The sequence below is a fragment of the Phalaenopsis equestris genome, unplaced genomic scaffold (genome assembly GCF_001263595.1).
Source record: "Phalaenopsis equestris unplaced genomic scaffold, ASM126359v1 Scaffold000462, whole genome shotgun sequence".
Lineage (NCBI taxonomy): Eukaryota > Viridiplantae > Streptophyta > Magnoliopsida > Asparagales > Orchidaceae > Phalaenopsis > Phalaenopsis equestris.
The window spans coordinates 87932-114517 of record NW_018164903.1 but is presented as its reverse complement, the minus strand read 5'-3'; the positions used below and the strand labels follow the sequence as shown (position 1 = coordinate 114517).

At 36.3% G+C, this 26586-nt stretch overlaps 1 protein-coding gene across 2 annotated transcripts; it reads right to left on the bottom strand.

Moving 5' to 3' along the window:
- On the bottom strand, positions 1 to 25309 carry LOC110027897 (histone-lysine N-methyltransferase ATXR4). Of its 2 annotated transcripts, XM_020729520.1 has the most exons (9): positions 24923 to 25309; positions 24713 to 24835; positions 24585 to 24640; positions 18314 to 18417; positions 17017 to 17084; positions 16307 to 16376; positions 16033 to 16212; positions 243 to 314; positions 1 to 151 (listed from the first exon to the last, which is right to left on the bottom strand). In XM_020729520.1, the coding sequence occupies exons 1-9, from the start codon at positions 25085 to 25087 to the stop codon at positions 33 to 35; spliced, it is 957 nt and encodes a 318-aa protein (XP_020585179.1). In that variant the 5' UTR covers positions 25088 to 25309; the 3' UTR covers positions 1 to 32. The 2 variants fall into 2 exon arrangements, with proteins under 2 accessions (XP_020585179.1, XP_020585180.1); XM_020729521.1 differs by lacking the exon at positions 18314 to 18417 and having other exon boundaries at positions 17017 to 17143.
- Positions 25310 to 26586: the final 1277 nt, after the last annotated feature.

Here is a 26586-nt window from a genome sequence, read left to right as displayed (position 1 = left end):
ATATTTTTCTTGTATCTAACATTGACAGCCGCTCAGTCATTGGAAAGGCATCTCAAGCAGCGACACTGAAAGCCAAAGCCTTCAGAAAGAACTTTCTGACGAGCATCAAAATCCATGCTTGCATCAAGGTAGCATATGCGGAGCTCCTCACCTGAGAACAAAATAACATGAATTTTGTGTACTAAAATTTTAATATCAGGAGCTGTCAGAAGAAAGATTATGCAATGAGTTTGGCAGAAGACCTTCTTCAATATGGCGAAGAGCTTTCAGCTTTGCAAATGCACTGTCAATCCATACTATATGTGTATTGGGATCTGCAAATGTAAAAAATGAAGGGTGGTGTTTACTAAATCAATGATGAATTTGGTACAACCAAAGGGGGCAGCTGCTATTTGTCAGTCGTATGGCATATTATAACAATGGCTACAAGTATCTTAGAGCCTATGAAGTATGGCGACCGACATGAGACACAGACACGATATGATGTGATGGTGAGCATTATATAGCCTCAACAAGTAGAAAATGACAACAAGAACATGAATAATTTTTATATAAATTATTAAATAGACAAATATGGAGCTATTTTGAGATAAATTTCTACCTGTTACTTTTGATTGTACTAACAATTATATCATATAGTTAAGTTTAAAAATTGTTAAAAAATATGAAGGGTTAATTTAAGATGATTAAATTTGGGAGTAGAGGGAGGGAATGATAAAAAAAAAAATCTAATTGAGGCTATTCTGCTAAATGCTATGTTTAATTTTATTCCAAAGAAATGCTATTAACCTAGTAATAGGATGAATAAAATAGAAAAGTAAGAATAGTGAAGTAGTTTATGAAAGCAATATTGAAATTAGAAATTGAAAATTTAGAAATTCAATTTAAATGATTAAAAAATTAAATTATTATTATTATTACAAATTTGTTTTTGAATATAATATCTATTTTGAATGTTTAGGTCCTTGTGAAAGTTATAACAAAGATTATAACAAAATGTTAGAAGAATTATAATACAAAAAGCTTATTTAAAAATTAGTAAAATTTTAAGAAATTTAAAAATAAGATTTATGATTCTAGGTGCTAAACTGGAAGTTTATGAATGATGGTTAAATGTTAATACTACAATTTTAAGGTTATGGTGATTAATTACTTTTCTACTTATACTTTTTCTTTATTTTTAAAATACAATTATTTTTTCAACGAATAAGCCATGATACAAATTAAATGAATGTTTAATTTTTTACAAATATTACATATGTTGTATCCGCATTGAAAATTTAACAAATGTTTTAAAAATTAAAAGAAATTAAAAGAAAATAAAATGAAATAAACATACATGTCAATCGCAGGAGTTACCTCATTATAGTACTACTTAAGGATACCATAGTACCGATGCAAGAAAATGAAAATAAAAAATATTTAAAAAAAAAGTAGTAAACGTACCTTAATTGGTAAAAATTTTTTAATGGTAATAGACTATAGTGAATTTTTGTCTAATTGGACAAATTCAAGTCGACATTAACTTATAGAGATTTTTGAACCAATGACATTTGAACAATTTTGGTAACGATCAAGGCAATTCAAGCTCAAATCATTTGACATTGTGCCCGAACCCCATCAATTTCATCGTGATTGTTCATTTTTCTCATAAAAATTCATTGTAAAATTTTGATGTTCCAGATGCATTTGTCTAGTCAATTTTACGAACACATGTTCTTTAAAGACAATTTTTACGATGATCTAAGTCATTTGGATTTGATCCATGCAGCGCTGCATTTGTTGCTTGTTGTATACATCTAGCAACATTGTCCTAGTAATTTTGACATTCAGGGCATCCACATGTAGCTCGATTTATGAACAAGCGATGCTCCAAGTGCCTTTGGGCATGAATGTGGTATTTTGATGTCGATTTACATGACATTGCATTCATTGATAAGCACTCACATCATTTCTGATCAATTCAACTCAAGAAACATATATAGAGATCAACAGGGTCCTAGGTCATTGAAGAGTGTATAGATCTTAGATCGTAAACCAACAAGTCCAATATATCCAATAGATCGTAAACCAACAAGTCCAACAGATCATGATGACTTGAACCAACAAGTCCAATATATAAAAAAAGGTCTAAGTCAATTAACAAAAGAGTATCGAAAGCTCGGGCACACTGGACCAAGTAAAACTAGCAGACACCCTAGTGATGTGCTTAAGAATGAATGAACTATGAAAATATAGAAATCCAAAGACTAGGATTGAATCAAATGTAGAACATGGTATAATGATTGCAAAGTCTGAATAGTTTTTATTGGTTGTGCGTGCCGCAATAGAAGAACCAAGTAGTGTGAGATAAATCTAATAGTAGAAGCAGAAAGAATAGATAGTGTATGAAGTGCCCAGGTGTAAGAAAAACACCAAAAATAAGTATGCCAACACTCTATTTGAAGCACCAGTCATTCATACTTCATGCAAAAGACGGTATTTCGCCATAAGAGCACTTGAATGTCTACAACAAGCTTCTTTTAGATCTAACAAATTTATATGTGAAAATTAGAGAAGAAGATAAAGCTTTGAGCTTACTTATACTCTCTAACTTATACTCTCTACCATATCCACTAATGAGCATATTGCTATCCCTTTGATGTATAGGAAGAACATTACATTCAAAATAAATAAATTTTACTCTTCTACTAAATGAGTTGAGAAAAAGAGGCCAAGTGAAAGCCCAACTATGGGCTTATTGGTGAGTAGAAGTAAGAGTTTGAACAAAGAAAAAAAATGAGAGAAATCGAAATCAAGTTTAAAAAGAAAGGATAATTCCCCTAATGCAAGAAGTCTATACAATATAAATATGAATGCAAATTACTACAAGAGAAGCAATTAAAAAGATGATCAAAGAGACAAAATATAGCTCTGGAGTAGCATTGGTTGTAGAGGAATAGAAAGATAAGTATGACATAATTATGTCAGTGCAGATAATTTAATTTTTATTTTTTTGGGTCTCATTCCTTAAGAATTGGATCGACTCTGACTATTCACATCACATGAACTCTGGCAGAGATCGTTTCATTTAAAACTCTGTTGGTGGAGAAAACATCCTTATGGGCAATGACATGATACGTAAAACTGCTGAGATACAGACAATTCAGATCAAAATATAAAATAGAGCTGTGAGGGCTTTGAATTAGATCAGATATGTGCTTACCTAAATGAATAATCTTATCTCAAAGGGTTATTTTTAACTCTAATAGGTACATATTCCCACCAAAGGAGTTTTAATAGTGTAATTATTTGTACACTTTTAATTTGTGCGCCTCCATACTCTTAATGGTGAAGTTAACAGTATCTTCATACCCAGTCAATGTAAGTCAATCTTGACTAAATCATGTAAATCCTAATATTATTCTATATGTATTCATTTTAATATTTTTATAACATATTTGCATGTATAACTCTAGTTTTATTTCGCCATGATTAATTCAATTGCTCTCATTGTTGCACTCAACAGAGTGTAATTGAACACTTTTGTTGCAACACTTATTGTCTCCATGACTGTAAAACAGGATAACCATCAACCATCGAACCTAAACTAAAAACTTAACTAATAATAGTTTGTGCATGTCCAATTTAAGTTGATTATTGATCAATCTTTAGTTTAATTTTAAAAAAGAAAAAGATAGTAAATAATTTTTAGCATTTCAGGCACAAGTTGGGGTGTGATGGATGTGTTCATGTTCAGCATGGATGCAAAAGGCCTTTTAAAGTGTCCGTGCTTCATAGCTTATAATAATGTTAATGCCAAATTAGATGAAAAATGCATTTCTTTGAATACTTCAGCCAATGTAAAGTTGGTGGATAACTGCAAACAGTAAGTAAAATTAAGTAGCCAATCTTGGTGTCTCAAAATAAGACTAATATTTTTTAATTACCCTTAAATATTTGTCTAGTCAGAGATAATAATGCATAGTGTTAGAAGTACTCATAATTGCATATATAAACAAAGATATGTATGGCTGCTCTTTCTCATTTGAAATTTCCTAAAAGCTCCCCTTCTAAAAATATATAATTAAATTGACCACCCGATTAATGGCAAGTCCAAAAGAAAACCCCTTTCTGAAGGACGAGGGATCTCATGGCAACATATAACGAGTAGATATTGCACTTATTCATGTAACCTAAGAAAATTAAAAAAATATATATTTGTACATTCTCATAAAAAAAGATTAATAGCTTAAGAAAATAAAGAAAGAAAAACTCAATAATTTCTACTATTATTATTTTCACCATCATTTATTTTAAGTTAATGATAATCATGTCTCTGAAAGGTTTGTTAGCGGATTAATCCTAATAATAATATTAAGAGAACCATGATTTACGTTTCTATAATCTCTCCATAATAGCAGCAAAATAAAACAATGGTTCTTGTGAGTGACCACCATCAACTCACCATAAGATCAATATCACAACCCATCAAACAAGCCTTAAAAAACCAACATTAATCTTGCAACCTCGATTACAATGAGGCTCAACTTAGACCTCCTCCAACATCAATCTTAAAAATATTCAAACATCTAGCAATACTATTGTCAAAGCTAAAACCTTTCATCAAGCTATCAATTACCCCAATGAAATTCAAATTTAGCTTCAATTTTAAATATAAAATGTCTTGATTTTAAAACCTGAGTTCGGCCAAAGGAGCAAAATAGCTCACAAAGTGATACTTCCGTTTGGCAAAGATTTAGAAGAAGAGATATCACCTTCCATCATTTGTCACACCAAATGTATTAAAATATAGTCCACCCAAACTGAAATGAAAGCAGACGCGAAAGAGAAGGAAGAATGTGAAACAGGAAGAAGAAAGGTAAAGCAGAACCCTCAATTCATTACGAGTGATTCTGATGCTTACATAAGCACACCCTTACAGGAACAATAAATGTATATATAAAAAACGGAAAAAATATCTGGAATCCATATATGCGGCCGAGATGAGATTAGTTGGCTAAAATTCTACGGTGAGGATATTAAATGATAAAGTAGATGGGTATGGTGTACTACAGGTGTATTATTATCATCACCCCTCAAGCTAATGGCTGGATTGCAGATGTTTAACTTGGCTCTGAGTTCATGAAAGCGAGGCGTAGGAAGTGCCTTGTTAAAGATATCAGTTAATTGTTCTTCGGTTGGAATATATTCGAGAGAGAGCCCCTCGGAGATGATGTCTTCTCTAATGAAATGATAGTCAATCTCAATTTGCTTCGTGCGATCGTGGAAGAACAGATTATGGGTGATAGCCATTGCTGAGGTGTTGCCACAATAGATAGTGGTTGGATGAGATGCAGATATGTTAAAGTCTTGTAAAAGCCTTCGTGACCAAATGACGTTCGTGGATAGAGCTCGATACTCGGCTTCAGTAGAAGAATGAGCCACCATTGGCTGTTTCTTGACATACCAGGAGATTAGATTGGGGCACAAGAAAGAGAGTATCCAGAAATTGATCGACGGTCGAGGGAGTCACTAGTCCAACTTGAATCGGAGTAGATATGCAAGATAAGAGGTCCAGCTTTGCGAGGAAGACCGAGAGTTGATGTTCCTTTGATATACCATAGTAATTGTTTTAGTTGTTGATAGTTTAGCGAGAGTGGATTATGGAGATGCTGAGATAAGAGCGGTCTGACCTTGTGAAGTGAGGTACTGGAGCGACCCCACCAAGTGATTGAATTGAGTGGGATGCAGAAAGGGTTGGAGTTTGCTGCCGGCTTGGAGGAGGCAAAGAAAGGATTTGGATGTGGTTTACAGTCAAGCATGTCTGCCCAGTTCAAGGGAAAATATTTGCGTACATAAGATGTACGCAGCTCTGCATACATCAGAGGTTATTCAGGGGGTACAATGGGGTTATATCTGGGTTATACCCCCTTGTAACCTCCGGTATAACTCAGATATAACTCCCCTGTACCCCCAGAATAACCTCTGATGTACGCAGCGCTGCGTACATCTTATGTACGCAAATATTTCTCCAGTTCAAGGCATCCTTGGCATAGTTGATTTGAGATAGATGAATGTGGACACCGGTCTTAGCATCTTCATCAAGAAGGTGCGTTGAAGTTCTTGGATTAGTGTTGGATGACACTTGGATTGCTCTTTGTTAAGAGAATATCATCTATGTAGAGAAGAAGATAAATTTGAGTGGAGCTGTAATTGTAGGTTAGTAGAGATAAATCAGCATGACATGGCTTGAACACAAAGTTCGTGAGATGCTTGGAGAATATTTCAAACCATTGGCGCGATGTTTGTTTGAGGTCGTATCAAGATTTGAGGCACCCATGATTTGGATAGCCTGGATCGATATATCCTAGAGGTTGACGCATGAAAATAGTGTCATTGAGCTTGTCATGAAGAAAAGCATTGGAGATGTACATTTGAAGTATGCCATTTATGATGAAGAGCTATTATTAAGAGGGTGAGAATGGTGGGAGACTTCGCAACGAGACTAAATGTTTGGTGTGTTTTAATTCATATTCTTGTTCGAAGCCTTAGCAACAAGTCATGCCTTGTATTGTCTAGGATTTGTCGAAGCCGAAGTCGTTGATCTAGGAAGCAGTGCCAAAGCCGAAGCCTTCGATTTTTGGGAGTGACGAAGAAGCCGAAGTCGAAGCGAACGAAGCCAAATCGAAAGAAGCAGTCATAGATGCCGCAGAAGCAGCGCGGGCAAGCGAGAAAGTTCCGAAGCGGGCGAATGAAGCAGACGAAACCTTCGATCCTTGAGTGCAACGAAGAAGTCGAAAAATCTTGGTCAATGAGAGACAAAGGATGCTCGAATTGTTTCTTAGATTTTGAAATCTGTTGAGCTCATATGGTGAACAATTTACGATCCTTTGGGACGACTAATGAAATATGAGAATACTTGAAGCGCGTCTACAATCAAAATAACACTGTAAGGCGCTTTCAATTAAAACTTGATATGAGTAATTATAGTCAAGACAATCTCTCAATTAAGCAATATTATTCTGATTTTTAAAATTTATGGAGCGAATATTCTGATATTATCTATGCTAAGGTTTTGAAGAAAAATTTAGCTAGTCTTCTGGCTATTCATGAAGTGAGTCACCGCAATCAATTTTTTAAGAAGCTCAGACCTAAATTTGAACCTGTTCGGGCTGGATTGCTGAACAGAGATCCAGTTCCTTGTTTACATGTTTGTTTTGGTGAATTACTACGCGCATAACAAAGAATGTCGACACGAGCCGCTATTGGTACAGTCAGTGGATCATCAGAAATAGTTAATGTTGCATATGCTACCCAGACCCAAGGAACTGCAAAGAATTTGACTATATAGCTCGCAAATGCAGGAAGAAGTTCTGCAATTATTGCAAGAAAAATGGACATATTATTAAGAAGTGTCCTACAGAACCTCAAAATCGCAAATCACAAGCACTTCATGCTACGGTATCCGACTCTCACAATCCTGATTCGACATCAACAATTGCTGACAATAATCAATCTGTTCTCACAGCAGATATGGTTTAACAAATGATTCTTTTTGTTTTTTCTGCTCTTGATCTTCAAGGGAAATGTAAGACTATTACTTATGTTCCTTCTCCTTGCTTTATTGATTTTGACGAGACGAAACATATAACTGACACATCTGATTTATTGCATAATCAACACCCCTATACTGGTACTCAATATATTCAGGATGCTGATGAAAATAATATTTCAATTACGAAAGTTTGTGATATTAACCGTTTCTTCCGACATGTCTCGGTTTCTCCTAAATTATTTACTAACTTACTTTTTGTTGGTCAAATAATGAATAATAATTGTGATGTACATTTTTCTTGTGATGGTTGAGCTGTGCAGGATCGGGTGCCGGGGAAGGTGATACCGAAACGGCCTAAAATGGGCAGGTTGTTTCCATTACAATTTATCATTCCTCGAACATTGTAATTTGCTTCTTTAGTAGTTGAAAATAAGGCTAACGTCTGACATAGACGATTAGGTCATCCAAATAATGTTGTTTTAAATCATTTGTTGCAAAGTGGTGTTCTTGGTTATACAGATAAAAGTTTATTAGTTAATTGTTCCTCTTGTAAACTAGGCAAAAGTAAGACATTATCGTTTCCTATTTTGGGCAGTTGTGTCAATAAAAGCTTTGATATTATTCATAGTGATGTTTGGGGAATTACATATGTTATTTCGCATACTTGGTTTAAATATTTTGTGACATTTATTGATGATTACAGTCAATTCACATGGATCTATTTTTTGCATTCTAAAGTAGAAGTGTTTACCATGTTTCAAACTTTTATAACATATATTGAAACTCAGTTCTCCACTTGTATTAAAAACCTTACGACCTGACAATGGTGGTGAATACATGTTTCATGAGTTTCAAGCATTTCTTCATAACAATGGTATTATCTCACAACATACATGTCCGTATACGCCTCAGCAAAATGGAGTTGTCGAACGAAAAAATCGTAATTTGTTGGATATGGTGCGCACATTGTTGCTAGAATCTTCTGTCCAGCTAAGTTTTGGACAAAAGTTTTATCCACTGTAGTTAATCTGATTAATCGTTTACCATCCCAACAATTGAAGTTTGATCTCCCTACGATCAAATTTTTGGTAAACATTCTAATTATCATATGTTATATACTTTCGGATGTATTTGTTTTGTTCATTTATTTGCTCATGAACGTCATAAGTTGACACCTTAGTCTGTTCGATGTGTTTTTATGGGTCACGGTCCTAATCATAAAGGTTTTATGTGTTATGACTCGATTAATAATCGATGACATATCTCTCGAGATGTGATTTTCTTTGAACAAGAATACTATTTTCAGCATCATCTTTCGACAACTGACACAGTTATACTTCCTCACTTTGATGATTCTTCTTTTGATAAATGATTCAAGCCCGACCTTGTCAACACACGACATTTGAACCCTTCATCTCCAGTCTTTCCCGACCCTGCCCCTGAAAATGCTCTAATGATTCTTCGAAGATCAACTCGACACATTCGTCCTCCTAATAGATATGACTATTATGCAATTTTAACTAATACTACACTAACTACATCTTATTCTTAGGCTGCTAAATAGACTTGTTGGATCAAAGCCATGCAAGAGGAACTTCAAACACTTCAAGAGAATCACACTTAGGATATTGTTTCATGTCTTGAAGGCGTTAAACTCATTAGCTGTAAATGAGTTTATTCCCTTAAGTTCTGATATGATGGCTCCCTTGATAGATATAAGGCACGATTGATAGCTCTTGGCAATCGACATGAGAATGAGATTGATTTGAAAAGTTTCGTAATATTACTGTAGATGACCACTGTCTGGCTTGTCCTTTGCACCTGTGGCTGAGATGACCACTGTCTGGCTTGTCCAATCTATTACTGTATCTAAAAGTTGATCCTTACAATAGAAGGATGCCAATAATGCATTTTTGCATGGAGACCTCTAAAAAGATATCTATATGACTCCTCCAGGCTTATTTTCTACACTCTCACATGATGTTTGTAAGCTCAAACGATCTCTATACGGTTTGAAACAGGCTCCACAAATATGGTTTGAAAAATTTCGTAATATTATTCTTAGCTTCTCTTTTATTCAAAGTCAGTATGATTCTTCATTATTTCTTTGCAAGACTGCAAGAGAATTGTATTGTTATTAGTCTATGTTGATGATATTGTCATCACGGAATCTGATACTTAATTGTGTCTCAGTTACAGGGTTCTTTTCACATGAAAAATTTGGGGTCTTTAACTTATTTCTTGGGCCTTAAGGTTCACTCTTCTCCTGCTGACATTTTTTTTCACTAACATAATTAAATTAAGAAACTCATTGCTTTGGTTGGGTTTCAAGATGGGTTGTCCTATCGATACTCCTTTGGAAGTGAATGTCAAATATCAACAGAATGAGGGCGACTTTCTATCTGATCCATCTTTGTATCGACAACTTGTTGGGAGTCTCAATTATCTAACCATCACACCCTGATATTTCATTTGTTGTGCAACAAGTTAGTCAATTTATGTAGGCACTTATACATCTTCATTTAGCTGCAGTACTGTCGGTCAACAGGTTTTTGAAATGTACTTTGTGGCTTGTTTTTTTTCTACGGAGTCTCATATTCGCTTAAAAGCCTATAGTGATGTTGATTGGATTGGTTCTTCTGATACACGTCGATCTATTACTGGTTGATTGATTGGATTGGTTCTTCTGATACACGTCGATCTAATACTGGTTGATGTATGTTTCTCGGCAACTCTTTAATTTCTTGGAAGAGTAAGAAATAAAATTGAGTGTCTAAGTCATCTATTAAGTATGAATATTGCACTGTGTCCTCAGCTTGTCCTGAGATCATGTGGCTTCGAGGTTTGTTGGCTGAGCATGGTTTTCCTCAAATTGAGTCTACTTCACTTTATGCAGATAATAATAGTGTTATCCAGATTATTGCTAATCATGTCTTTCATGAGCGCACGAAATACATTGAAGTGGATTGTCATTCTATTCGAGAAGCCTATGATAATGATGTTATTTCTCTTTCTCATATCTCATTTGATCTTCAAACAACCAATATATTTACTAAGACTCTCTCTCAGCAGCGTCATCAGTTCCTTGTTAATAAATTGATGCTTCTTGATTAGCCAGCATCAATTTGAGGGGGATGTCAGAACAAGAATAAATAAAATCAGACATAATTAAGAATTTTATGTTTTGAATTGCTGCATTAAACTCTTTATTTTAATTGCATAGATTCTTTCCTTTTAGCTGAATATTTAGATTACGAATATGTATTATTAAGCTACCTAAAATAGATTGTATACTTTATAGGTATCTAAATTAAATTGTACAGACTATTATTTATTGGAATGAAATCAAAGAAAAAAAGACATTCAGCGTATTTGCTCAAAATATTGACAGTGCCACGGTGCCATCAGCTTTCCTTTTGAAGCGAAATGTCCATTTGCTGCCAGGAATTAGTTGGTCAATAGGAGGGGGGACTAATTTTCAGGTTTGTTGAGAATGAAGTGCTGATATTTCTTCATCAATAGCTTGCTTCCATTAAGGAGATCAAGAGGCCTGCTTATAGGTGGATGGTTCAGTAGCTTGTGTGGTAGCATGCATGAGGTCAAAGGTTCGTTTAGCTGGCAGGGAACCTGTTTTGGAACAGGTTAACATGGCATGCTGTGTGGGGATTGGTGTGGGAGGTTTAGGTGGTATTTGCTAAGGAGGAGGTGGCTGGATGATGGAGGTCTTGTGATTTTAGATGGTGGAGGTCAGGGTATATTGGTAAGCTGAGGTGATGTAAAGGAACTGGAGGTAGGTAGTAGAGTAAATGGAGGTAAGTCTGGGAGTTTAGGTGGTTGCGGTGTAATGATAGATTGAATGTATGAAGAATTGTTCATTGAATATAACATGTCGAGAGGTCGTTATTTTACCTGTGGTATGATTAAAACACTTATAGCCTTTGATGTGTTCAAGATATCCCAAGAAAACACAGGAAACCGACCTTTGTAGAAGCTTGTTTCATTGAGAGGGGTGCAGCCAAGAAAAGCACTCATAGCCATATTTTTAGGAGGTTGTCATCGGGTGGTGGTCTCTGAAGTAGTTGATATGGTGATAGCTTGGATGGAGTAGGTGAAGACAACCGTTTGATGAAGTGAATAGTGGTGACCACTGTTTTAAGCCATAATGAGGGTGGAAGGTTGGAGTCGACTAGAAGAGCTCGAGTTGTCTCAAGTATGTGGTAGTGTTTGCGTACGACAATCCCACTCTGTTCTGGAGTATATGGACAGGTTGTTTGTCTTTATTAAGGAGGAAATTGCTGAATTGCAAATTTCATAATCTCAACCTCCATCGGTTCTTAGAATTTTAACTTTCTAATCGAATTGGAGTTCTACTAGCTGTTTAAATTTGATGAAGTTAGAAAGAACTTCAGATTTGTGATGCATTGGGTAAAGCCATGAAAAGTGAGTAGAAATATCAACAAATCGAATGTAGTATTTAAATCCTTGAATAGATGATGTTAGGGATGGTCCCCAAACATCGAAATGCATGAGCTCTATAGGATTACATTGAGTATAACTAACAGAAGGAAAAGGTAAATGATGACATTTAATAGTGGTACATGACTTACAAAAAAGAGAAGTGCTAGAAATTGAGAGACGGGGTTGTTGATTTGTTGTGGTTGCAAGAGTTTGGTGACTAGCATGTCCCAAATGATGCCAAGAGTATTTACGGGTCGTGGTACAAACGAGAGCATGTTGAGTTGTAGTAATTAAATACAACCCATTGCGGTAGGGGCCTGGGCCTTAGAGAAGTGTTGGCTACGAGATTCAGTCCTTAATTTGATAACTGGCAGCGTCAAAGATTATAAAATAATTGTTATCAACAACAAGTTGGAAGAAATAAATTAGATTGCAAGAGAGTTGAGGTGAGTGAAACAGTTTAAGGGGAAAGCTTACGAGACGATTTTCGTATAAGACCATGCCCTAGATGCTGAATGGGAAGCAATTCTCTGTTGCCCACATGAATTTGATCTTGAACATGGTAGGGTTCGGCTGTTTGAAATTGATCGAGAGGTGTCGTCAAGTGGCTTGTTGCGTTAGTGTCTAGATACCAATCTGGAGCGATTGTGTTGGATGTAATGAGAGCGGTAGTTGGTGGAGGTTTAGCTGGTTGATAGTTGGCATTAAGGGCCCGTTTGGGGCAGTTTATAAGTGTGGACGGTGTTTTGAAAACGCCGCCATGCTGTTTGTTTATCATGTTTGACCTACTTATCCCAAAACGGAATTTGATTTTAGTTAAAAATGCGTTCAAAAGATGATCCCCGCGGCCCGCGTTCGTTCGCACGGTTATTACTTTCGCGCCCTCGATTTACCTCTCGGGCTCCTCCCTCTTTCATCGGCCCAACCTGGAAGCCTTCGTCGGACTCCCCCATTCGGCAGAAGTCCCTCACGCGACAAAACTTCTCTACGGTAAGCACTTTTTTTTTCTTCTGCGCTTCTTCTCGGCAGGGGTCGAACAAATCTTCCTGCTCTCCTTTGCGACAAACCTTCTCTCCGGTAAGCATTTTTCTTCCGCTCTCCTCCCTCCTTCAATCACAAGCCACAGGAAGATCTCTATGCATAAAGATTTCTTTTTTTGTTTAGATTTGTTCTTTGTTATTTAGACCTGTTTCTCTGTCCTTCTTTTTCTTTGTTTTTCAATAAATATGTGCCTCAATGCTTGATTCAAACTCCTTAGATAGAGATATTAATTTTGTAAAAAATAAATCTTCTTTAAATATTCCAGAGCTGCTCTTTGTTGTTTAGATTTGTTCTCTAATGTTCTGCTTACTGCGTCAAGTTTGGTTTACCATAGCAAGCATTTCGATTAGTTTTTGTATTCCATCAATTAGTTGTTTTCGGTTCCCTATTCTATCTAGCCAATTGAGAATGTTTTGCTTTGTGTAGACTTATGTCTAGTCATATTGCAGTTGGGAGGTCCTATGTGTGGTTGTTTTGCTTCGCCGCAAACAAGCTTTAATTTTATGAAAATCGATTCTTATTCTTTTATTCTATAATACGTTGCTTATGAATTTCTGGACTATGGCTTAGTGGTTTCCTATTGTGATAACTTCTACAAAAGTTTCCCCATTGACTCAATAATTGAGGCTTTACCTATTGACAATTTTACAACTTCAGCATCTAGTCAATATAGTTATCAAAATTAAACTTTTAGAAGCTTAATAAGCAATTTTCAGTTCCATGATTTCTAACAGGCCATTACCAATGGCACTTTTGGGTATTGGCATTACATCACCCCTACAAGCTAATAAATTACACCTTCCGTGTTAATAATACTAGGAATTTGTTATTCTATCAATTTAAGTATATACAATTAGAAACCATGCTATGCTTGAAAAAAGTGGTTCTTTGTTATTTTATATTGAAATTTTTATGTTATTACAAGTTAGAGCAAGACCTGTAAGCATCAATGTCTAGGGTATTATAATCATACTATTATTTGGTATGGACCAAGGACAACATTTCTACAAAAAATCAAAGAACTATTATGAATTGTTATGATTTTTTTTTGTTCTAAACTATCAAATATATAGCCAGAAATAGCTGCAAATCATCTGTTTTCTAAACACACAAACCAAATAGCTAACCAACTTATCCAGATCAGGAGCAGAACGATATTTTATCCAGAAACAGCTGCAAATCAGTTGCTTTCCAAATGCACAAATCAAACAGTCAATCAACTTATTCGGATCAGCTGCAGATCAGTAGCTTATTACGATAAGCTACTTATCTGGTTAAGTTAGATAAGCTGCAGCTACCCCAAACAGATCCTAAGTCTATGCCAGCATTCGGGAGCATGTGTCCAGATTTATTGCAGATTTGACAGTGAATCGTGCTAATTCCTCTGTTTGACTTGGGGGTAAGTATTTGATTGTGGTATCCGCAACTCCTTATCCCTGATTGTTAGTATTATTCCGGACTTTGTTGGAGTTATATCTACTCTTTCCTAATTGTGAGTACAGAGCTAGGTGAGGATCGGTTATAAGAATGGCTGAATTGTCATTGGCAATGTTGATTTCTTCATTGAAAAGAAGAGAGTAGAGACCTTCTAGAGCAATCGGATTAATTGTGTTCAAATGGTTCTCACAAAGCATTGCTCTAGGAGGTAACAATGGCTTTGATGTTTGTCATACAAAATTTCAACGATTGGGAAATTGCCGCGCTCAAGAGCGAAAGAGACATCTAGCTTCGTGGAACTGGGAGGTCACAAAGTCATCCATTGCAGTTTTGCTAAGGGCTTTGATACCATGAAATGAAAGCAGATGCGAAAGAGAAGGGAGAAAGCAAAATAAGAAGAAGAAAGATAAAGTAATTCTAATGCTTACATACACATACCCTTAAAGGGACAGTAAATGTATATATACATAGAAAACAGAGAAATATATGCGATCCATGAATGTGACTGGGATGAGATTAGTTGGTCAAGGTTATACAGTGAGGATGTTAAATGATAAAGTAGATGAGTATGTTGTACTGTAGGTGTATTATTATTATTAGCTTCTAGGGAGGGAGATAAAGATAGATTTTCAGACCTCTTCATTCTCGAAGAAAGGTTTTGCCGAGCCATTCTTTCTTTCTAACAGGTTTACTGGCTTGAGCGTTAGAATGCATTTCTAGATAAACATTCCTCAAGGTTGACTGACAATTTCTTTAGTCGTGTCTAGAAAGTAATTGATCAATATAAATAGCATGCTCTAAAGAGCTCTATCATCTTCAAATCGTCTCCAACAAGCAACAAGTGGTAAATGGCCGGTGACCAAAAATTCAAAGTGATACTCAAACCAAGAAGCCCCTTGAGGTGATTGTAGCCTTTTTTTCATTCTTTCTTCATAAAAATCAAACTTTGAGCATTCGTTTTAAGGGTCAAAAGCACATGTTACGGGTAATAATCGAAGTAGATAAGGAGTCATAAAATTAAACAGGTGGTTTGCATTTAGTATATGCGTGGAATAGTTTTCTGCAAGCGTTGCATTTCAAATAGCCATCACAACTATATTTGTGGAGCTGTTTTCTTGTTTTTTTCTAAAATTTTTTGTGGTGGGAAGTTGCTTTTTACAAACAGATCTGCTAAACAGTGTGGTTGCAAGAAAGTTATTATTTAACATCTTAAAAAAATATAAATATTAATAATTCTCATCACAACGTTCTAAAAAATTATTTTTCTCACCAAAACTTTACAACCACCTTAACAAAAAGCTGCAGCAACCCTAAACAAACCTTGGTCAATAAAAAAGTATGAGGAATGCCATCAATAACATTGTGATGCCTCTAAAACATCGTTGGATGTTAAATGAATATACATAGAACTCCTAATGATACCAGACAGGAATAGTTAAGGAGGCTAAATTAAGTGCTTAAAGATGGGATAAGACTAAACTAAAATGATAGTCATAACAAAGAGTACACAAAATCCAACATCCAGGAAGAAAATATTCCGTGGCTGAAAAAATACATACCACAATCATGGTTATAGAGTGACGGAAGCATATACACAGCACTGCCAACAGCAGCTTGAGCTGCAACAGAGGCTGCTGCTGATGCAAGTATATCTTCATATGAGGCTGCCACTAATTCAATGCGGAATGCATTTATGCGAATCCGCGCCAGTATACCCATGTACCAATGCTTTGTGAGAACTGGTTTAGTCAAAAAAAAGGTTTCTTGTGGCAATAGTGAAAAACTATTAAAAGAAAACAGCATAAAAATGACCACACCTATGATAGAGGATACATCCAGTCAGCTTTTCATCAACCTTTGCCTCTAATAAAGTCCATTTGAGCAATTCAAACTCTTCTTCCATCTGAAAAAACAAAAAATGATATGTATATGATACAGAAAACAGTTTAAACAAAAGAAAACAGAGTAAGCGAGTAAGCAAATTAAAGAATAAAATCTAGTATTTATCTGGAGAAGAAAGTAGGGTAAAAAAACTTCTATAGCCTAGAAGATTCTTCACTAACCCCAAAATCCTATGCCTCCTTCCTCCATTCATCCTTGCTTAACATTGCATAAAGTGTTAAAACTATTTTAAGAAAATATTTTTTACACAGAATGTATGCAATTTACCTTCTCCTTACCCGATATAACAAGAGTTCTAATGTGAGTGGTCTAATTCAAAAGCAGTCTAAATGTATATCTTCTATCGAGAACTTACTCAACTCTCAACACATTTGAAAACTCAGCCAGATCCTCAGAAGGTTAATTACAGTGATTTGTTGAGCAAATTAAAAGTTCTCGACACAATTTGAGGACCACAATGACAGAGCGACTTGTGGGATTCATTACTTTCTGGGTAAGGTAAGGCATTCCCAGAGTAATAGAGCTAAGCGTTTAAGCATACATCCTCATGGTACCAATGATTTTCTTATTTGTTGTCTCACACCTTAATCTTGGGTTAAATCTTACAGCCAGGACATTTAGTAGTCTGAAGAGTCACTCACTTGTGAAACTGTCCCAGGAAGTAAAGTGGCTGGTTGGAGTATATCAAGACCATTGGCAGATGCTGTTCCTGATATAACCATGCACACAAACCGTTTTACCATCAATAAGTACTTCAAATTTTGTGCTCTGTATAAAAGAGGAACATTGTTAGGAAATATCAACTGTTAAAAATTTTGTCCAAAAACACTTCAGCAAAAACTTGTCTAATATTCTTGCTGTTCCCGATATAACCATGCACACAAACCGTTCTACCATCAATAAGTACTTAAAATTTTGTGCTCTGTATAGAAGAGGAACATTGTTAGGAAATATCAACTGTTAAAAATTTTGTCCAAAAAAGCTTCAGCAAAAACTTGTCTAATATTCTAAATTAAAATTGAAACTAGTATCTGACGCCTATTTAAGTGTAGAGTTTCTAGAGTTGGAATAGGCACATATATTTTGGCAGATCTGTGGTGAAAATGAGCTCAGTTCGAGCAAGCAGGCCGCAACCTGAATTCAAATGATGCACTATTTTAGTGGAGTTGATTCAACTCAAAATGAGTAAATTTTCATTGAACCCAACCATTTGAATTCACTTGAAATAATCCAATGCACAATAACTTAAACAAAATATCCAATAAAACTATAAAATTAATATATATAAAAGATAAAACAAATAAAGAAAGTTAAAAACAATCTTGGCCATTCAGCTGACACAAAATGAATTCATAAAGAACTAAATGAATATTATGATCCCCATCGTTAGCCTTATCTCAACTTGTTGATCCACTACCATTTTCAATCCACTCTTGTTTAGAGTTGCATAAAGTGCTAATTACATATTCCCATATATATGAAAAATTTCCATATAAGTTATCTTAGGTTCACGCCTTTTAACTCCAAATACTTGAACATTTATTTTATTTACCCGTCTAATGGATGCAATTTCCACCCTTTATCGCACATGTTAAATCAACCTAAGCCTATTTTAAACTACTTTGACATCAATTAGTGTTACTACTGATAACCTGTAGAAATGTTAGAACAGAAACAGGGAGAAATATAGATGAAGCTGCCAATAGAGAGAAAACCTTTCTCTCTACATTTTATATTCATAATGACAACCACCACTAATGTTCAGGCAATACATAAGTATATAAAATAACAAATATAAAGTTCTAGGGGCCCAAGTGGTCCCGGACCTGCTGCAGTTGTATGGAGAATATCACCTACTGAAACCGTTAGAGGAGGTGGCAAGGTGGAGGAATATCACCTGCAGTGGCAGCACACATGTGAGCAGCAGTGGATTATTACCTCCCCTTAAGATCACAGTCCAATGGAAGGATAGTGAGCTTGGTGCGAAGCTTGCCGAACTGAGTTGCCGGTAGGCATTTAGCAAGAATGTTGGCAGTTTGATCCTGAGAATTAACAAGATGAAGATTGATTAATCCCGAGGCAACACGATCACGCACAAGGTGATGATCAATCTCCAAGAGTTTAGTACCAGCGTGGAAAATGGGATTTAGAGCAATAGCAATAGCCGAAATGTTGTCACAATAGATGGGAGTAGGAGCGGTGATAGGAAAGTTAAATTCTTGTATAAGTCGCCTGAGCTAGAGAATTTTGGTGGATGCAACAGCTAGAGCTCTATCTTTAGCTTAGTTGTGATCTAGCAACCGTTTTCTATTTTTGAAAAGTCCAAAAGATAAGATTGCTTCCTAAAAATGAACAAGAACTTGTAGTACACCGACGATATTCAATATTGCCAGCCCAGTCCGAATTTTTATAGGTTTGAAGGTGAAGATCATAGTGAATGGTACTTTTGAGATAGTGTGGGGATGTTTGATGAGCTGAAAATGACAAAGTATAAACTTATACGTGTGTGGGCAGATGTAATTTATAGCAAAAGCTATATCCGGCCTAGTAACCGTGAAAAATTGAAGTGATCCTGTCAACTGTCGGTATTGCATTGTGTTGGAGAAGTCATGCTGAGATGCAATATCCGGTTTCAGTTTTGTTGGGAGCGGAATAAGAATCGGCTTACAATTTTCGATGCCGAGCTGTTGGAGGATTGAAGTGATGTGTGCTTGTTGACTGAGAAAGTAACCTTTTGAAGTGTGTTGAATATGAATGCCTAGAAAAAAATTGATGAGGCCAAGTTCCTTGAGCTGAAAAACCCGTCTCAGATCTTGTGAGTTAGTTTCGATTGTTGGCAAGTCGTTGCCCGTGAAGAGGATGTCATCAAAGTAAATAAGATAGATTGAAACATTTTTACGATGATAGATCTAGAGAGAATGATCAGCAGTGCTCATGTGAAACCCTTTACTTTTAAGGTGATTGGAGAGGGTGGTATACCATTGCTGTGAAGTTTGTTTGCGACCATAGATGGCGTTTTGAGTAGGCACACTTTATCAGGTGATTGAGTATCTTCAAAGCCTTGCAGTTGTCTCATGTAGATAGTTTTGGCTAGTGATCCATAAAGAAAGGCGTTGGATACATCCAATTGTTGAATCGGTCAGTTATGATGGAGAGCAACTATAAGCAATATGCAAATGGTAGGTAATTTTGCGAACGGGTTGAAAGTTTCCTTATAATCAATGTCGTGCATTTGCTTGAAACCATGAGCAACAAGTCGTGCTTTGTACTTCATAAGGTAGCCATCACGATTAAGCTTGGTACGATAAGTCCATCGACATCCAATGATGTTGCTATTTGATTATGGATGAACAAGTTGACATTTCTTGACTTGGTAAAGCATGAAATTCAGTTGACATGGCTTGCCTCCAATGGAGATGTTTGACGGCTTGTGTAACAGGTTGGGTCAGCTTAGTGCGTCAGAATGGTATGGAGATCAAACTGGTTTTGGTTTTAAGGAACCAGTTTGAAGCCCTGTAATCATGAGATGTTTTGGTGGAATATGGGGATTTGGGATAGGAGACCTGTTGATTGAAGAGTTGTGTGAAGATACTGTAGACTAAAGTGGTAAGATGATAGTAGTTATTGGTGATGTTGAGGGTTTGTTTGTGGAGATAGGACATGGGAATGTAGGCTGTAGAAGAGATGGTGATAAGTTGAATGAGGGAGGGGTAATAGGGATGATTTTCGATATAGTTGGAAAGATAGCTTCATTGAACACTACATGTCAGGAGATGAGTGTCTTGCTTGTGTGTGAGTTGTAACATAAGTAGCCTTTGTGATTTGGAGAGTATCCTATAAAAATGCATTGTTATGCCATAGGAAGTAGTTTGTTTGACTGAAGAAATTTCCGCCAAGGAAAACAAAGTCATCCAAATGTACGTAGATGTGTTAGGTTGAAGGATGTTTATGTAGAAACTTATAGGAAGATATGAGGTGTGTTTTTTTTTGTGGGCATGCATTTTATAAAGTAGGTTATTGTAGTAAGCGCATCGGCTCAAAATTGAGTGGGGAGTTGGGTTGTGAGTAGTAGGGTGCGAGTGGTCTCAATAAGGTGCTTGTGCTTGTGATCGAAGACTCTGTGTTGTTGATGGGTATAGGAATAACTGAAATGATGTAGACCCTTAGAGGAAAAATATTGATGTAATGTGTGAAACCTGTATACACCGCCTCCATCCGACCAAAGAGTTTTAATGGTAGTATTGAAGTGATTCATGATGATATTAAGAAATGAAATGCTTTTATTAGTAGTTTCTGATGTTGCGAGCATTGAAAATAACCAACAGTAACGTGTATAATCATCGATTAACAAGATATAGTATTTATAACCATGGATAGAGGGCCCCCATATATCAAAGTGAATATATTCAAAATGAAACTTAGACCTAGACACAGAACGAAAGAAAGGCAGTCTATGACTCTTAGCACAATTACAATCAGTGCAAGAAGTAAAAACAGGAGGAATGCCAATAGAAATTTGGGTCCTGGAGATGGCAGCAGTGATTTCTCGAACTGGATGGCCTAGACGTCGGTGCCGAGGCTAAGATGAATGGACGTAGAGTTGATGGCATATAAAGCTGTGATCAGTCATTCCTACTGGGGCCTTGTAGAATTGGTTTATTTCCGATCCCTGATAAGAAAACCATGTTGATTAAAGAGTAAGTGCAATCATTACCAGCTGTTACTTGATGAACAGGGAGTATATTGTGGGAAAGAAGTCGTGAGTAAAGAAGAATGGGAAGTCGTAACTTACGGTGAGGTGCAGGGAGAAGACCTTGCCTGATATGGGTGAAAGGAAGAGAGATGTCATCCCCAACTACAATGATATCGTTGTCGTGATAGGATGTTGCTTGTTGAAGGTTGTCTGAATTTGTTGTTAAGTGACTTGTAGCTCCACTATCAAGTATCCACTCACTGCTTTGGGGGTAGATTAAGACGAGAGTTGTCTAGGTTTTGACTGTAGGATAGGAGCAGAAGTTGGTTCGATGCCAGCATGCTAAAGTTGTATGGCCAAATTTCCCACAAATTTGGCATAATGATAGAGTTGTGTTACTGTTTGAGGATCGGCCTCCCCGGTTAGGTGAAAACTTAGCGGTACCTCTCCTAAAGCTAGGATTAGCTCTGCTTCTGCTCCTTGTGTTGCCACGACCTCCTCTTGAAGTAGATAAGAAAAGTGCTATGGCAACATTATGCGAGTCTTTGATGTTTTCTGCAGCAATAACAGTCACTTCACTGCATAATAGGAAGTAAATATCATCTAGGGAGATCATTTCAGCTCTTGTACAAATTTTCGTTTTGAAAGATTGATATATGGAGAGCAATCCACATAGGATATGTAAAATAATTTCTTCTTGATCTATATTTCCTCCTGCTGATGCTATGTTGTCAACGATAGCTTTGATGTCCAACAGGTATTGAGACATAGTGTGGTCTTTCATGGAGAACTGATGGAGTTCATTTTGAAGCTGCATCACTCTGGATAGATTGGTAGATTGCAATATCATTGCTAGGATATGCCATATTGCTGTAGTAGATGCCAAGTTGAGTATGTATGGTAGAATGGAATGGAAAATTGTTGAATACAGAGTCGTTGAAAGATTTTGATCAATCAATTGCCAAATGAGGAAGAGAGGGTTGATTATAAAAACGTCATTGCAGTCACTGCTTTGGTAGATGGACAAATGGCTGATCCATCCAGGAAACAATAGAAACCATTTGCCCGAAAGATCCATGTGGGATATTTGTCTCCCGCAGGTTGAATGGCGGTGCCACCCTTGATGTTGGACATAAAAAAATTAAGAGATAGAGTAATGGTAATATCAGCCATGAGTGTTAAAGAAAAGGTATTTGTTCTACATCTGGAGGAGTGGGCATCTGACATAATGAGTGATTAGAAAAGGAGAAAGAAAATAGTAGAAAGAAAATAATAGAGGTAGAAGCTAATCTCTGAAATCAGTCTTGTTGAGCATAAGAGTAGGAGAGGAGTCCCAAGCTCTGATACCATGATAACTTGTAGAAACGTTAGAATAGAAACAGGAAGAAATATAGATGAAGCTGCCAATAGAGAGAAAACCTTTGTCTCTACATTTTACATTCATAATGACAACCACCACTAATGTTCCAGCAATACATAAGTATATAAAACTACAAATAGAAAGTTCTAGAGGCCTGAGTAGCCCCCAACCTGCCTCAACTAAATGGAGAAATATCACCTACTGAAACTGTTAGAGAGGTGGAAAGGTCGAGGAATAACACTTGCAGTGGCAACACTCATGTGAGCAGCAGTGGGTTGTTAATTGAACCGACTTAAGTTATTATATTCTCTTGAGCCTTCTCTAAGTGCTCAAGACAACTAGACTTAGTTCTATAGGTCTACAGTCCACTTCAATTGAACAAGTACCCCGGCCCGAGCCGTGTACCGAAATTTAAGTTGAGCGGATTGAAGCTGTTGAGCCAAGTGTCGGAGTGGAGAGGGTACATTTCATTTTGTTTGCCACTGAACTACTCAGTAAAATAGTTTAGTTGCGTGCTCAAATCAATTCTTTCAAACTATCTTAGCCTAATTTGCCATGAACACTTCGTCTAAATTTGAATTAAGACATAAATAATCATAAAACGATATGTTGACATTGAAGAGTGCATCAGAGACTCCAATGCTCAAGACATGCAAATTTGAATGGGCTGATGAGAATGCTCCATTGAGCCCTACCCAAAGAATTAAAGAGTTATTGAATGGTATTTATGTTCTCACAAGGAGGAATTTTTAGTTATAAGGAGAAGGAGTAATTTAGTACTTCTGACGAAGAGGACAATAGATGGAGGAGACACTTTGAATCTAAGATTTATGTTGAATGAAAATTCCACTAGCTGAGAGGCACTTTAGTCCTTTGATTGATTAGAGAGCTGAGGATCTAGACACCCTGTCTTTAGAATTGGAGACGGATTATCACAAAGATTGAAGGAGCCTTTAAGCTTTGAAATCTACATTGTTAGAAATCTAACTCTAGTAATTGATTGTCTTAAAGAATAATACCATGTGTGACATAAGTTCAATAGTTAGATTAAACTTAAATTTTAAAGTCAATTTTGATTCTTTAGTTTTAACTAAAAATACATCACATATCATATTTATTATTTGTTGGTGACTTGGAGGCGATTAAAAAAAACCATTTCTTAAAGTTGCCCTCATTACTAAAAAATCTTGAAATAGGAATCTTGGTGCCCCACTTGGATAATTAGGACTAAGTGGAATTTCATGCTTTTCTAGGAAAGTTTCAAGAGAAAGAGTCAAATTAAACTAAATATGAATGAATTAAAAAAAGGAATAAGAAACATTTTATAAAAAAAAAAAAAAAAAATTACATTCTCATATTGTTATTTTCTAGGAATAAGAAACATTTTATAAAAAAAAAAAAAAATTACATTCTCATATCGTTATTTTCAAATGTATATTAGCGGATGCAAGCTAAAGTCTAGGTAATCAAGATCCCTGAACCCCTAAATCCTAAAGCTATATTAACTGTTCATGAGTGCATTTTTATGTCATTGCTTGCACTTCTAGCTGCATTCAAAAACATAAGCTTTTAGGGGTTTCAAAACTTCGGGAGCCTATAGTTAGCAATATGTCATGCCTCTCTATTAGAGATAAGCACTGTCAAACAATAGGGCTGTTTTCGAAACGATATGACAATTGTCCTCATGATCTCATGAGCATATTATAAAAAGACTAGTTACTATGTAGTATCGGTGAAAAAGTAAAACATAATAATGATCGAGTTAAAATTGCAGCTCAAATCCCCGAAAAAAATTTAAGCTTGATATGGTTGTCATTTATAAACCCCAGGAAAATAAGGCAAATCACACTTCATTTTTGTTGTTGAAGCTTTGTGCTTCATATAAAGAAGAACTAATGGGTTGGGTACTTGAACCTTGTTTTGCTCTAGTGCACTTTAATGTACTTCAATGAATCTCTGAAATGCATTATGTACCTTTTATTTACCCAATTATGCATTTGTTTTAAGTTTCATGTTTCCACATTAAAGCAAATCTACGATTTTGAAGTAAAAAAAAGTTTTCTTGAAAAGTGTGCAAGAAATGTTCAAGTTAGGCTGCGTTTGAGAAACAAAAGGTAATAGTAAGCGATGTATTTATAACCAGAATGTTTGTAAACCTGCAATGATCATGAATGAGTGACCAGTCTGCTTTGCTCTCAACTTCATAGCAAGCCTGAAAATTAATATTAACAATAAAGGGGTTTTCACATAACAGCCACCCAAAACATCGAATATAACAGCAAACCTTGGATATATCTCTGCATTCTTCCCCGCAAAAGCAGTATGAAGAGTCGCCTTCTCCTTTCAATGAAGAAAAACTACTGCTCAAATCATCCCTGTTTAACTTCTTCAAGCAATAGTAACAAACCTAGATGGATACTATAAGGCATAAATTTAGCCTCCTAAAAAAATAAATCATAAGAAAAAGAAGATCATTGAGCAGATGTATAAATACTCGATCGGGGAGAGCGAGAGAAGGGTGGGTTACGAGGGGCTTCGCAGTGTGTATGAGCTCGCCGGATCCTATAACTCTTGTGGCGAAGACGCCTCTTCCGGCCGAATCGGTGAGAGATACTCTTATTGGCGGGGCTCCTCTGGCTCCGACGGCTTCTGCCGACATTGAGGAGGTGCAGAAGAGAGCTTCTGTGCATTTTTCCGAAAGATTTCGCAAGGTGCATCTGCGAAGCCCATCGGCGAAGCTCCCATAGAGCCCATCGGCGTACGACAGCCCCACCAACGGGTAACATGGTTGGGGCGGCTGGTGTCGAGAGAACTGAAGGCGACTGGAGGTAGAACCGGTCCGATACTCCTGCAGAACTGTCGTGTTATCCACAGCAATTTACTATTGCCGGTTTCCTTCAATATGGTCAGAAATTATAATGTGTGGCGTTCTTGCGTTCACACAACGGTCAAGATGAGCTATTGTGTAATTCAGATCATATTTGAACTTTTATCTAGACGTACAGTTAACAACATGTAATATAGGGCTGTGAATTTACCTTGAAGATCTTTAAATGTTACAAATTTGATTGAAATAAATGAGCTGAGCTACGAGCTAAAAGTAGTATCATCTTTTCTTTCAAGCCGATCCCAGTTCGGCTCGAAATCCGATCGTCAACAGACTAGTGATGTTAAGACTGTGAATTTAGCAAATTTAGTGAAAAAATTATTAATCATTTAAAAATTTATTCGAATTTTGGCTCGGAATGAGATAAGATCGAAATAAACGAACCGAGCTACGAACCAAAATTTTGTATTGAATTTTTTTCGAACTAGTTTTGAGCCGACCTCAACCAGGTTCGAAATCGAATATTTAAAAATCATCAGTCATATGAGTATACTGAACTCAAGAAGAAAATCGGCATGATCTTACAAGAAAAAATTATCAGTCCCTTGGCTCAATTTACCAAATCAAGATTAAAGAACTGTCCGAGTATAGGCCATGGAACAAATACTTCTTTTCATATGTCAAGCTCAAGCAATACACTCGATAATGCGGCAATGTTTATTTTTTAAGCTCAAGCAATACACTAATAAACATGCTGTAATAAAAGGAAAAAAATGGTGTCGTCAGAAAATAATACCCTAAAGATAATATTAATTATATGTCAATATTAGAAGAAGACAAAAGAGAAAAATCTCTAAGGATGATCACTTATTTTCATTTCATATAGAAAAATCCCACTATTAATTGAAGAAAATTTATGTAACAAGGGATGAATGATAGATTTGTGGGGATGGTGGGATGCTAAATCTTATTTTGTTTTTCAGCATGGTTTAGACAACCTGATTGAACCTATCGGTTCGACCATGAACTAGCCGATGGTTTGGATCGGGCTGGCTTAAAAATCACCCTACATCGAACTGAATTTAATTGGTTGGAACCAACTTGAACCTGCTTGGAATCGGCAAGAACCGGCTGGTTTGACTGGATATTGTTAAGTGGCTTTAGAAACGTAAGGTGGGCTCCATGGGAGTTTCCAATGGAGAGGAAATGCATTAGAAAATAGAGGCCGAGTAAAACACGGTTATAATGGAGTTTGATGGAAGAATGATTACAATTCCTTAGTGCCACGTGACAGATTTATGGATGAGAAGAAGAACAGACAACATGTCTTG